The following is a 12,563-nucleotide window of genomic DNA, read 5'->3' on the forward strand; positions in this document are numbered from 1 at the left end:
TCTATGATTTTTGGTGTAAAAAGTTGTGCCTAATAAAGCCTCCTCTATATAATGCGTAACCATATATTGTTTGGTTGGTGAGAAAACATAAAAAAGGCATGTCAAGAAATATATTTCTTTCAAGTTAGAATTGGTGGTGTATTCCAGATTATTCTCTGTTCATCATAGCTTCCTAATACAGCAGATTGCTTTTCATCACCCAATCTATCTGCAAATTCTTCATAACATGCCATTGTATCAATGTTTTTCAATATCTGAACTACTTTCCCTTGCTCTTCATCAATCAAAATCTGCCCATCAATCGATTTGTCGCCTTCCGCAATGACTTTGATGTGCATTTCTTGCATGGTAGGTTTCAGTTTCGGATCATCTCCACCCAATAGTACAGCTCCGAGGATTTCGCCAAAGAATATATCCTGCGAAATGAAACATATTTGGTTGTTTCGATAACAATGAAGGCATTTGTTATATCTATAATCGCAATGAACATGATGAACCGGAAACTTTACCATATGGTGATAACTGTGATGAGTTTGCTTCAAAGTGTATAGCCTGGACAATAGGCGCTTCACAAACTGAGACTCGGGAGTTCTTGTCAGCTGCAGCCACTCTAAGGCTTCAGTGAACTGACCGACTTTCCGTTGAGTGCCGAGCGGAACGAGCGTGATGTTTAAGCCGGATTCAAAGACTTTTTTCGCAGCGATCGGATCGAGAAACATGTTGAATTCCGCATATTTATTGGAAGGAATAGTGAAGACATTGCCTTTGTCAAGGCTACCTCGGCTGATATGTCCTCCAACAATATACACATTCTGCAATTAGATTTGAAAAAGAAAATCACTGTTTGATTTCATATTCGACACATACTCAAACATGTATACAAGGATATGATCTCCTAAAGACTCTTCAAATATACAGAAATATCGACATATACTCGTGTTCGATGCTCGCAACTGAAGGTAAAATTCGAGTACCTGTATGAATGGTACTGTATCTGTTTGAGCTATAATCTTGGCTAAACTTGTCAACGGTCCATTTGTCAATATAGTAATTTTGGATCCATGATCCATTGTTTTCAATACTGAATTCCAAATTTCCAATGCCAAAGGTTGTCTCATTTCTGGGTGATCTGTGTCCCTTGGAGCTCCAAATTTCACTGAGTTTTCTGCTGTATACCTGCAATAAATTGTTCATCCGATTCAATCGATCGAATCGATTCAGTTAATTTAATCGATTATCAATTTTAGTATTCGGCTACCTTCTGGGACTTCGTGGTAAGTCCCGGGCTAGGCCATAAAGGGTATCCGAATCCAGAAATCCACCACTCCCATGTGGTATAGCCTTGGCATATTTACAGTCACCAACAGGGCGAAAAATATGGTCAGATTGGTTCGTTGCGAATACATCTCCGAGACCAACCGGAATGTCGTCACGTCCCATCATGTGCAGCAAATCGTAGATGATATCGATGGTCGCCGCATTGGCCCAACCTGTTGGACTCACTAATATTGCCTGGATATCCTTATGTTTACAATGTTAGTGGCCGTGATTTATTGCATACTACCATAATGACATCCGTTATGTCTGCAAAAGATGACGAAACAACTAACCTTAAGGTCGATCATTTCAACAGGCACTTTGAGGAGATAAAACAAGGCCATGAAATCTCCGGCACTCATATCCATGTCGAAAACAACTGGTTTCCCCAATGTTTCGTCTCTGAAATCCGGTTCGTAAAAGACATGTCTGAAATGAGGAAATTCTGTCGTGAGATTGAATATCGCTGTGTTTTCGGGTCGATTTAAAACCTGCACTCATTCCGGTAATGTGTACGAGTAAGTTTGCAGACAAAAAATGTAACAATTTTTGTGGGAATTTTGATTTGAAGAACTTACATCCAAAAAGTTTACGAAGAATTCTCTGTTGAGTTTGCTGGTAATGTTTTGATTGGATTTTGCATTTGTTGCAACAAGAACACGAACTGCATCTGGACCTGTTTGCTCCTCCGTGTACCCATCCTGTTTCATTATACAAAAAAAAAGAAAAAAGCAGTACATCGCATGACATTCATTATCTTCGAGTGTCATGTCATCACTTTGGATAATAGAATTTACGGGTGAAAGTTAGCAACATACATAAATGTGCTTCGATCTACGTTATGTAGACTTGAGCTCGGTTAAGTGTCGAACACAAATATATTCATAAATATTCAATTTCGATATTTTAAGAAAAATAAAAAGTTTGGATACGATTTTACCTTGCACTTCCCTTTACCATTCTCGACGAAGCAAAAGGGATCCCGAAGTCCTGTTTGAACATGGCCGCTGTGCCATCCTCCTTCCTTCAATTTAAATTTGGGAACTTGAAGTCCATCGAAGAATGAATTCGAACCGTCAGATATTCCGTAAGGCTTATTCGAAGTAACCACACTTATGTTCATGTATTCCATTTCCGCGAATTCATTCTCCCCGTTCTTCTTCTCTGAATTCCGCATAATCGACGCCGCAACACCTGACGTGAACGAATCCCACATGAAGTAGCTCTGCGGATTACATAAGGGATTACATATGATAGAATTCAAGCCTAAACTTTCCAATCGCCACCTCTTATGGGTGGTTGTACGAATCGATTGAGTTGGTGTCACTGTCCGTTACCTCGTGAGATTACTCATTTTCTCTAGCTGCATTACATCAACATCATTGAACACAACTCGATATTATTCTCTCTAGATACCGTTCCTCGAGGCTTTATCATCTAAATGTGTGTCTCCAATTAGAACTAGGGAGGTACACATTTAGATAACAAATCCTCGGGGGTCCGCTAGGTATCCAAAGAAGATAATGCAACTCGAGAAAATGATAGTATTTTTCCGGTTGACGGATCTTGATGGTAGCTAGTGGAAACACGATATCGGGAATTACCGTATAGAAATGATCATCGAACCAAGTATCGCGGGCCATTTTCAACGATTTAAAGCAATATTGTGCTTCATAAGTCCGTTGGCTCTCCTCAAACGTCTTGAAAAACTCCTCGGTTATGGGGATGGTGTTTGTTGCATCTAAAGGAATAAGGGTGACCGGGATACCTGAATGAAACACCTACGAATAGCAATCCGAGGCGAAACTCGGGTTTTGATATCATACTACGGTCTGGAAGCCTAACTTGAATATAAATTCCTAGGCAAGTCGGGATCTAAACAGTACCTGATATGCCGCAAAAGGATCTCCGAAGATATTGAACTCGGCATAAGGATTAGTGTTGTAATCCGTGAAAAGATTTCCGGGGTCGTCGCACTGGCTAGGCTGGCAAGGGGAGGTGCCATTATGGGAGCAACATCCCGTGGGGTTCTTGGACCTTATTCCACCACCCATCACATATATGTGCTCGATATTTCGCTTTAGATGCGGATTACTCATAAGAAAAACAGCGAAATTCGTGTGGACTCCGATCAAGAATACAGTAATGGGACCAGCCGATGTTTTTTCGATCATCACTTGCTGAACCGTTGGCTGTTGAAGAGGAGAATATCTCCTACTCCCCTGATTCCATGAGTGAAATAAAACCATAACCTCTAAATATCTAAAATCAAACATATCTTATATTCGTATCCGAATATGCATACGAATGATTTGTACCTGCGGAAGGAATGCTTTCCGAAGGCCATAGTTAGTGTCAACATCTAATCGTCCTCCGAGGCCTACCGGAATCGCTTGCCGATACCTACAACCCCCGGCCGTTGACATCCCCTGATTTAAGTAAATTACAAACAAAGATTCCAAGCCTGAAATTTTCAGCATCCATCATATTCACAATCGAGATAAATATGACACAATTGAAAACGGATGGATGCGTAGTAATCCGAAAAGATTTACCTGTTCGATTATCGGAAGATATCCGCCAACATTCGGTAAAATGGTACCATCTTCGAGGATTCCACCTTCTCCTCCGACACCAACGGCTATGTCATCACGACCCATCATGTAAAGCATGTCGTAAACTTGATTCACCGCATGCCCGACATCAATCCATCCATTGGCGTTTATAGTGATTGCCTACATCGGAATCATAATTACGAGGTCAGCCGTAACACGATATTACAGTTTATCGTCACTTCAATAACGTAACAACATCGATAACACCGCGCCACAACCACAGTTTAAATCCTACGTACTCTGTCCAACTTGAACGATTTTACATCAAAGAAAACAAGAATGCAGAAAAAGGAGTTCACCTCCAACTCGAATTCCGATTTGTTAAGCTTCAAGAGGTACAACAGAGCGAAGAAATCATCGGTATCGACGTCGGTATCCAACAGAATCCGATGAGGTTTGGCCGGAACAGCATAAACCTTTGCTCCGAAAGCATCAACGATAATAACTATTATAACTATCCAAAAACTTGTAAGCCAAAGCATTCTTCCTCGACCGAAAAGAAAACTGTCACATCAACTTAACGACAAAGAACAAGGAAGAAAGATCAGTAAGACTGAACTATGGAAGCATGTGATTTTACAGTTTCAGACGAAGGAGATGAAGCTATGTCTTCACCAACAGTGCTGGATCAGATTCTTACTACTTCGATGTACAAGGGAAAATAAATGTTAATGATTCTTTCTCTGAACTTTAACAGAATAGTAATAGATATCTATTTAATTAGTTTATTCATTTACTTAATTTTGGTCTCTCATAATAAATATTAATAAACTACAGTTATAGATAGATTGTGATTGAATTATGATAATGTAAATTATCAATTCACCAACGATCCATCATTATTGTATACGTTTTTATGTAACTATTAGCACATGTAAGTTATTGATTTGTACACTTCCATAATATTAGAACAAATTTCTAATTTATATGATTAATTTACTTTTATATATATAAATATATATTCTCGTTGTAATTTTAGGTATTTTCTATTTATTTAATAAAATTAACACTTATTATTAGTTTATGTATTAAGAATTGTGGGCAAAAATATAATCAGTATAAATTAATTATATTATGAACAAAAACATTTAACGTGATTCAATTTTTTTTTTTACTAAATCGTAACTTTTTGATGAATTTACAAATTGACCCTCATTCCACTGTTAGTTTATCACCATAAAATTTACAAATTAACTCTTTGAAGCCAAACAAAGAAAGACCAGTGATTTAGGCAAAGGTATGAACTTCTTGGATTAAATTATTATAAAGTAAAATCGGATTAAAGGAATATGATTTTCATTGATCGATTCTGTCGTCCAATTTGCTATCAAAAAATCAAACACTTTCTTTTACATGGATATTGAATTTGTCACTTTCTTGTAATAAAAATAATAAAAAATTATCTTATTTGATTTTTTTTATTAATTTAAGACGATTACAAGTGTATTATTTATTTTAAAGATTCACAATCATTTGACAATGAGTGTTCAAATACCCTATGCAATTATTGGTGTTAGAACCTGAGATCTCTAGAGATAACAATAACTCATTTAATCATTAATTACTAAAGTAACTTGATTCGTTATGATATGATGATTTTAAATATATATTAACCGATATTATTGAATATTGATATCTCATCCTAAAACTCGATTGATATTATTATTATTATTATTATAATATCTTAAAGTTCAGTTATCATTGTTGTTATTAAAATATTATGTAAATTGTATTTTTTTTATAATTTAAATTGATTACAAAGTAATATATGTTCAAATTATTTCTTAATTATTGATAATACATACACACTATAAATATAAGTGCCTGAAACTGAAATTTTTAAGGAGAATAATATATTTTTTTATCATTGATTCAACGGAATTCTGTAAATTATATTCAGATGTGTTTAAACGCATTAATGATTCGTATTTTTTAGATTATAACTAATACTAAAAATTTTGGAATTTTTATTTTCATTTTAAAATAATGAATATTTTCATTTTATTTTTCGGAATAAAAAAAGCCTAATTGAATCGACAAAGAAGAAAGAGAAAATAAAAAGCGATTTGTCTGAGAAAGTGCGTAACGTTAAATGATTCGTAGACTTTGATGATAGAAGTTAATTTTATTGGTTCACGTAATTGTAATAATTTAAACAAAATCATTCCATTTTCAGCTCATCACTAACCTATATTACTTTTGCTTTTCAGTTTTGACGGTTGGAGCTGCACTTCTTTTATTTTCATTAATATTTAAAAATATTTATAAAATAATAATGAGTAAGGCTTAGTAGCCTATGGAACTCTTTTTTTTATCTAATTTAATTTTTTTAATTTTGAATTTGAGCAGTTGTGTTTACAAAATGTGTGTACATTGTCAATGACTAAAAAAAGAATATAAACATATTATCTTATAATCACTTCAGACTATTCAGAGAAAATGAATGTCAAATTTGAATCTCACGTATTCTCAAACCCTAAATTTTGATAAAAATTAATAAATATTTTGTAATAGTTCAATAAATTTTATGATAATTTTACAATTTTTAAAAGTTCAAGGACTAAAATGATTATTCGAACATAACTTGTAACCTTTGGTGTATTTACCCAAATCAATTGTGGTTTCCATTTCACCATATTGCAAGGAGCATCCCACTGAATGAGAATTGGCTTTACAGGTGGAGCTCCAAAAGTGCGTGCTTATATACGTGTAAAGGAGTCAGATATCTTCATTTTCTTCTATTAATATTTTAATAATTTAATTATAATATTTAATGCTCTATTCAAATATATTATGTATATTAAATATTGAATAAAACTAAAATGTTTAAATATTTGTTTAATATAAAAAAAATTGACTGTGAAATACTCGATAGAGATCATATTATGATACATAAAATTAGAATGCAAAATTAAAAAAGATAACTAGAAAATTTTATAGATTGTTGCTTTAAAGATTTGTGTTTTATGAAAGGAGCTGTGCTTTTACCACCAATCTTTTCTTTTTGGTCAACTGTCACTTTTTTATTCTTAATTATGATGCCTTAGGGCACACGTATTTTGTTTATGGGGACATAATCCATTATTAAACTTTTTTATATAGTCAAATGTATCTGATTTATTATCGATTAATTTAGATCATATATTATAAAAACATATTATAAGAATGATTTTTTATAATTATACTTTAAAACATCAAAATTAATTAATATTACTTAATATAGTATCGTTTTAATAAATATATATTAATCGAATCTAAAAAAACTCGCATGAGGACAAAATACATCCCCACACACACATATATTATTATTTTCAAACTTAGCTCATTAATCCTCAAATTACTATTTTAAAATTCATTTTTGTAATTAAATTTAAATATTTTTAATAATAAATAATAATCCTAGTTGTGTCTTTAAACAAGACTTTTAATCTTGTGGTCGTGGGATCGTGTCTCACGGTGGGCAATTCATAATTCTGACTGCCGGAGGTCTCCCACGGAAGCTGCTCTCAACCTGGCGTTGGGGTAGTCTACTATCCTACCTCCCCCTTACCCCATTACATATGAGAATAGGGTCAGCTAAAAAAATGCTAGACTTGTCTACTGATAAGGCCGATGACAGAATTGGACTCGGTTCAATCGGACCCAAATTAAAATTGATAATAAAAATATATTATTTAATTTAAATTTTATTATAAAAATTTAATAATAATTTACAAACAATTTATTATTTGTTAATATTAGAATATTGAATAAACTATTGAACCAAGTTGTAATGAGTCTCTATAATATTTAATTATTTTATATAAAATAATTAAAATCATAATATTAATCATTTTTATAATAAATCTCTACAATATTTAATTTACATTAGTTGTTTCTATCAGCTAATTTTTTTTCTATCATGTATTTTTGCATTATTTATCTAAATTAATTACTCTCGTAACAAAATTGTACTGTATTAGATTTAGATTAATTTGTTAATAAATTTGGTACGGATAAAGATATGATAATATCATAGGATTAAATTTCTTCCTATGTTAATAACACAAATTTCGCTTGTAAAAAGGGAAATGCAAACAAGGATCGACAAATAATCGATTAATCTTTCCATATTCAACGATCATGTAATGATTCAATGAAAAATATTCAGAAATAAATTTACTGATAATCTATGATATGCTTTTAGTTTTGGAAATTGTTGAATCTTTTTAGATCAATCATCTGCTATTTAGCAACAATGGAGAAATCGATGGCATGAATTTCTGTCGCTTCAAGGCTATAAATTTCTTGTTATTTTGATTAATTCTTTATCAAAAACTTAAAACAATTGAAAACATAATGAAGTCAGTTTTGATAGCCAATTTAGTACTTGCTCTCGTTGCTCTTCAAGTCCATGGATTTGTTCCATTTGATTTTGAATCTGAATTTCCTCAGGATTCTGTAGCTTCCGAATTTTATTATGATCCTGAGTATTTTTCTGAACCAAATCTTGAAAAACCTTTGTTTTTAGATTCTGGATTTACTCAGGATTCCCTAGAAACTCAAAATTTTCCCGAGAAAACTTATCAGTCTTTGGAATATGGATCTGAATATCCCATTGAATCTTTTGAAACCGAACAGGTTCCTTACGAAACATATGCACGCCATAAAATCAAATCTCCTTTACCATCGCCATCGTATTCACCATCTCCATCTCCATCAGAAGTGCCATCTCCATCGCCATCGTATTCATCATCCCCGACTCCATCTCCATCAGAAGTACCATCTCCATCGCCATCAGTAGCACCTTCACCATCTCCATCGCCATCAGTAGCACCTTCACCATCTCCATCAATTCCAGAAAGCACTTGTAAATACAAGTGTTCGATGAAATGCCACAAAGTAAAGTTCCCTCTTCTTCGCGAGTTATGCAACCACATCTGCAAGACGAAATGTTTACTCCGTTTCACGGAGCTGATCTATAAATGTACTAGTCTCTGCGCAGATTCCATGCCCGGCATCTTCAAATCTGGTAAAGTAACATTCTTAATTTGTTATAATGTCATATTTCATTTACATTTATTTTTTTCACGAGAATTGTTTTCTTTGTTTTTTCTTGTTTTCGCAGATAAGAAGAAAGCAGCCGGTTACGTCGAATATTGCTTCAAAAAGTGTTCCAAAAAATTCTATACTTTACCAATTTGATGTTTTTAATTTATCTATAAAAGTGTGAATTTTTTGTTAATATATAAAATAAAATCTCGTATAATTATTTTTACCAGTATTTCTTGATATATATGATTATTCACTGTTTGGTATAAAATGAAAATACAAGTAATGATAATAAGAAATAATAAAAATAATTTGATTGTTATATATGATCATTCACTGTTTGGAAATAAACTTTTCTGAACGAGTGTAAAAATATGATTGTTATATTATAATGATTCTCTGAGAACATCGTTACGAGCTAGGAAGTTCTTCATTCAATACGTATCCCTAAAGGCAAGCAGGATTGAATGTCGATCAATGTAAACCTTGTGGAAATTTTTACTTATATTCGATGGGACTTCATCTATGATACTTTGTTGATTCTCTATGTTAAGGCAAATTTTTGTGCATGCGGGTATTATTGAGATAGTTCTCTCCCAATTTGGTTATTTCTCAGGTTATGAAGTTAGCAAGATGAAGACTTAGATGTATTTCTCCTAGAATACTCATTAGCACCACCATTAATGGCTTTCAGGAAGTTGAGTCCATGGGGAAGTACTTCGGTGTTCCGGTCCTCCATGGTAGGGCGAGCTATTGGGTGAAATACTACGATAGTTACAAGATCAAGTGTAGTCTCATGACGGGCTGTGGACAAGCACCTATCAGTGGAGCAAACATGGTTGAAGCCTTTGCCTAGATGATTTTCCTTAAATACGGTTGGGGGAGTAGCACCTATTAGTGGAGTTAGATCGATTAGGGGTGTGACCCTTGACTCGTACTGTGTATGGATGGTTAGTTTTAACAAGAACATTGTGTCAAGTTCAATCTTGTAAGCCGAACTTAGGGACATATACGAGGGACTACTCATTGCATGGAACTATTGGAGTATGTGCCTCTTGATTCAGACTGATTGTGCCCAAGTGTTCTTAAAAATGTAATTTAAAATTTAATTGTTTAGGATTACTATTAAAAAATAATTTTAGAAAAATAAAATGTCAATTTTAGTTATTATATTATAAATTCAAAATATAGTATTTGAAGATAAAAATATAATTTCACTTCAAAAATGGTAATTAAAAATTCGAGTTTTTGAAGTTAGGTTGAAAATAATTTTTTTAACCATGCTTTTAAATCAACTTTTGAACGTTTAGCATTGCCTATGGAGTGGGATATCATTTTTTTCATTGCCAAAAATATTAAAATTTAATGATTTTAAGATGATAGTTTATCTATGTTTTTAAGATGTTTTTATAGTCTATATTATTTATTTTATGTGTTACATTTATAAATTAATCATAATATTAGTCATTTTCATAATGAATTCTTATAATATTCGGTTTATATTAATTACTTTCCTAATAAGATTTTGTGCATTCAATCTAAATTAATCGATTAATAAATTGAATACTAATAATTAAAAAAATCATACGATTGAACTTCTTTCTATATTAACAAATCACAATTTTTCTTGTTTTAAAAAAAAATAACACAAGGAAGCAACCAAGGATTGACAAATAATAGATTTATATTTCCATATCCAACGATCATGTAAAGAGTCAATGAAAAATATTCAGAAATAAATTTACTGATGATCTATGATATGATTTTACTTTGGAAATTGTTGAATCTTTTTAAATCAATCATCTGCTAATTAGCAACTATAGAGAAATCAATGGCATGAATTTCAGTCGACTCAAGACTATAAATTTCCTGTGTTTTTGATTAATTTTTCATCAGAAAACTAAAATATTTTGAAAACAATGATGAAGTCAGTTCTGATAGCCTATTTAGTACCTGTATTGCTTCTTCTTGTTGCTTTTCAAGCCATGGATTTGTCCCATTTAATTTTGAATCTGAATTTCTTCAGGATTCTACAGCTTCCGAATTTTCTTATGAACCTGAGTATTTTTCTGAACCAAATCTTGAAAAACCTTTGTTTTTACAATCTGGATTTACTCTGGATTCCCCAAAAACTCGAAATTTTCCCGACTCAAATGATGAAATAACTTCTCTGTCTTCAGAATCTGGAAGTGTTCCTCAAGATTCACTAGAAATTCAAAATTTTCCTTAGAAAACTTGCCAGTTTTCATAATATGGATCTGAATATTCCATTGAATCTTTTGAAATTGAACAGGTTCCTTACAAAATAGATGCACGTCATAAAATCAAATCGCCTGCACCATGTCCTTCACCAACGCCATCATATTCACTATCACCGTCGCCATTGTATTCCCCATCACCGTCACCATCACTGTCGCTATCAATTCCAGAAAACACTTGTAAATACAAGTGTTCGATGAAATGTCACAAAGTAAAATTCTCTCTTCTTCGCGACCCATGTCTGCAAGACTAAATGTTTACTCCGTTACTCGGAGCTGATTTACAAATGTGCTAGGCTCTGCGTAGATCCATGCCCAGAATCTTCAAATCTGGTAAACTGACTCTTGTGTTCCAGTATCAAATTTCATTTACATTGGATTTTTATGAGATCTGTTTTCTTTTTTTCTTTCTTACAGATAAGAAGAAAGCAGCCGAATACGTTGATTACTGCTACAAAATGTGTTCCAAAAAATTTTACACTTTACTTTTTAATTTATCTTTAAATGTGTGATTTTTTTTTGTTAAAATATAAAATAAAATCTTATATTTGTGTTCTTATTTATACACTATAAAAATAGTTAAAATATATGTTAATAATGATAATAAAAAATAATAAAAATAAAAATATTATAATTATTTTATCATGAATGGAAGTGAACTTTTTAAGAGAAATAGATACAAAAAAGTCCAACAAACATGAAAATTTATGGCACTGAGTCCTTCAAAAATAAAAATCCAACAGTTAGCTATTAGATCAATAATTTATAATAAAATTAAACAAAAATTTGAAAATAAATAAATAAAAGACAACACAAAAATTTAATTTTACAAAAATATAAGCTAAGTTTTAAAATTTAAATTAGTTACATATATTTAACCATTTAAATTAAACCTTATCTTAGATTATGATTTCTGGAAAAAAAATAAGATTTTTGTCTAATTTAATTAACTTCTACAATTTAAGCTATTTATGATTCTTGACATAATGATAAATTTAAAACAACAAAATTATTGATTAAAACATTAATCTTTTAATGATTTTGAGATGATAATCTGTATATATCTCATGTTAACATGCATTATATGTATTATATCATATTTATAAATCATTTGAAATTATTGAAAAAAACCTAAAAGAAAAATATGCATTGATTGTCATACGAGATATGAGGTCAACCGTTTCAAAAAATTTAACTTTAAATTAATATTTTTATTAGAAAATGATTATTTTGTAAAAGATTTGAAGTTATTTTTGACTTTTAATAGAGTTAAATTCAACTAAATGAATAAAGGACCAAAGTAAAAAAATGTGTAAATATAAGAACTAAATTTACCATCATG

General features: G+C 31.9%; 1 protein-coding gene across 1 annotated transcript; it reads right to left on the bottom strand.

The window, feature by feature from the left end:
• Positions 1 to 107: 107 nt before the first annotated feature.
• On the bottom strand, positions 108 to 4,512 carry LOC120205437. Its single transcript, XM_039205313.1, has 12 exons — positions 4,232 to 4,512; positions 3,873 to 4,052; positions 3,636 to 3,746; positions 3,204 to 3,539; positions 2,922 to 3,098; positions 2,258 to 2,542; positions 1,896 to 2,018; positions 1,611 to 1,808; positions 1,259 to 1,512; positions 975 to 1,176; positions 510 to 812; positions 108 to 416 (listed from the first exon to the last, which is right to left on the bottom strand). Exons 1-12 carry the CDS (start codon positions 4,412 to 4,414, stop codon positions 120 to 122), a joined length of 2,649 nt encoding a protein of 882 aa, XP_039061244.1. The 5' UTR covers positions 4,415 to 4,512; the 3' UTR covers positions 108 to 119.
• Between the last annotated feature and the right edge of the window lie 8,051 nt (positions 4,513 to 12,563).

The sequence above is a fragment of the Hibiscus syriacus genome, unplaced genomic scaffold (genome assembly GCF_006381635.1).
Source record: "Hibiscus syriacus cultivar Baekdansim isolate YM2019G1 unplaced genomic scaffold, ASM638163v2 tig00012476_pilon, whole genome shotgun sequence".
NCBI classification, from domain to species: Eukaryota; Viridiplantae; Streptophyta; class Magnoliopsida; order Malvales; family Malvaceae; genus Hibiscus; species Hibiscus syriacus.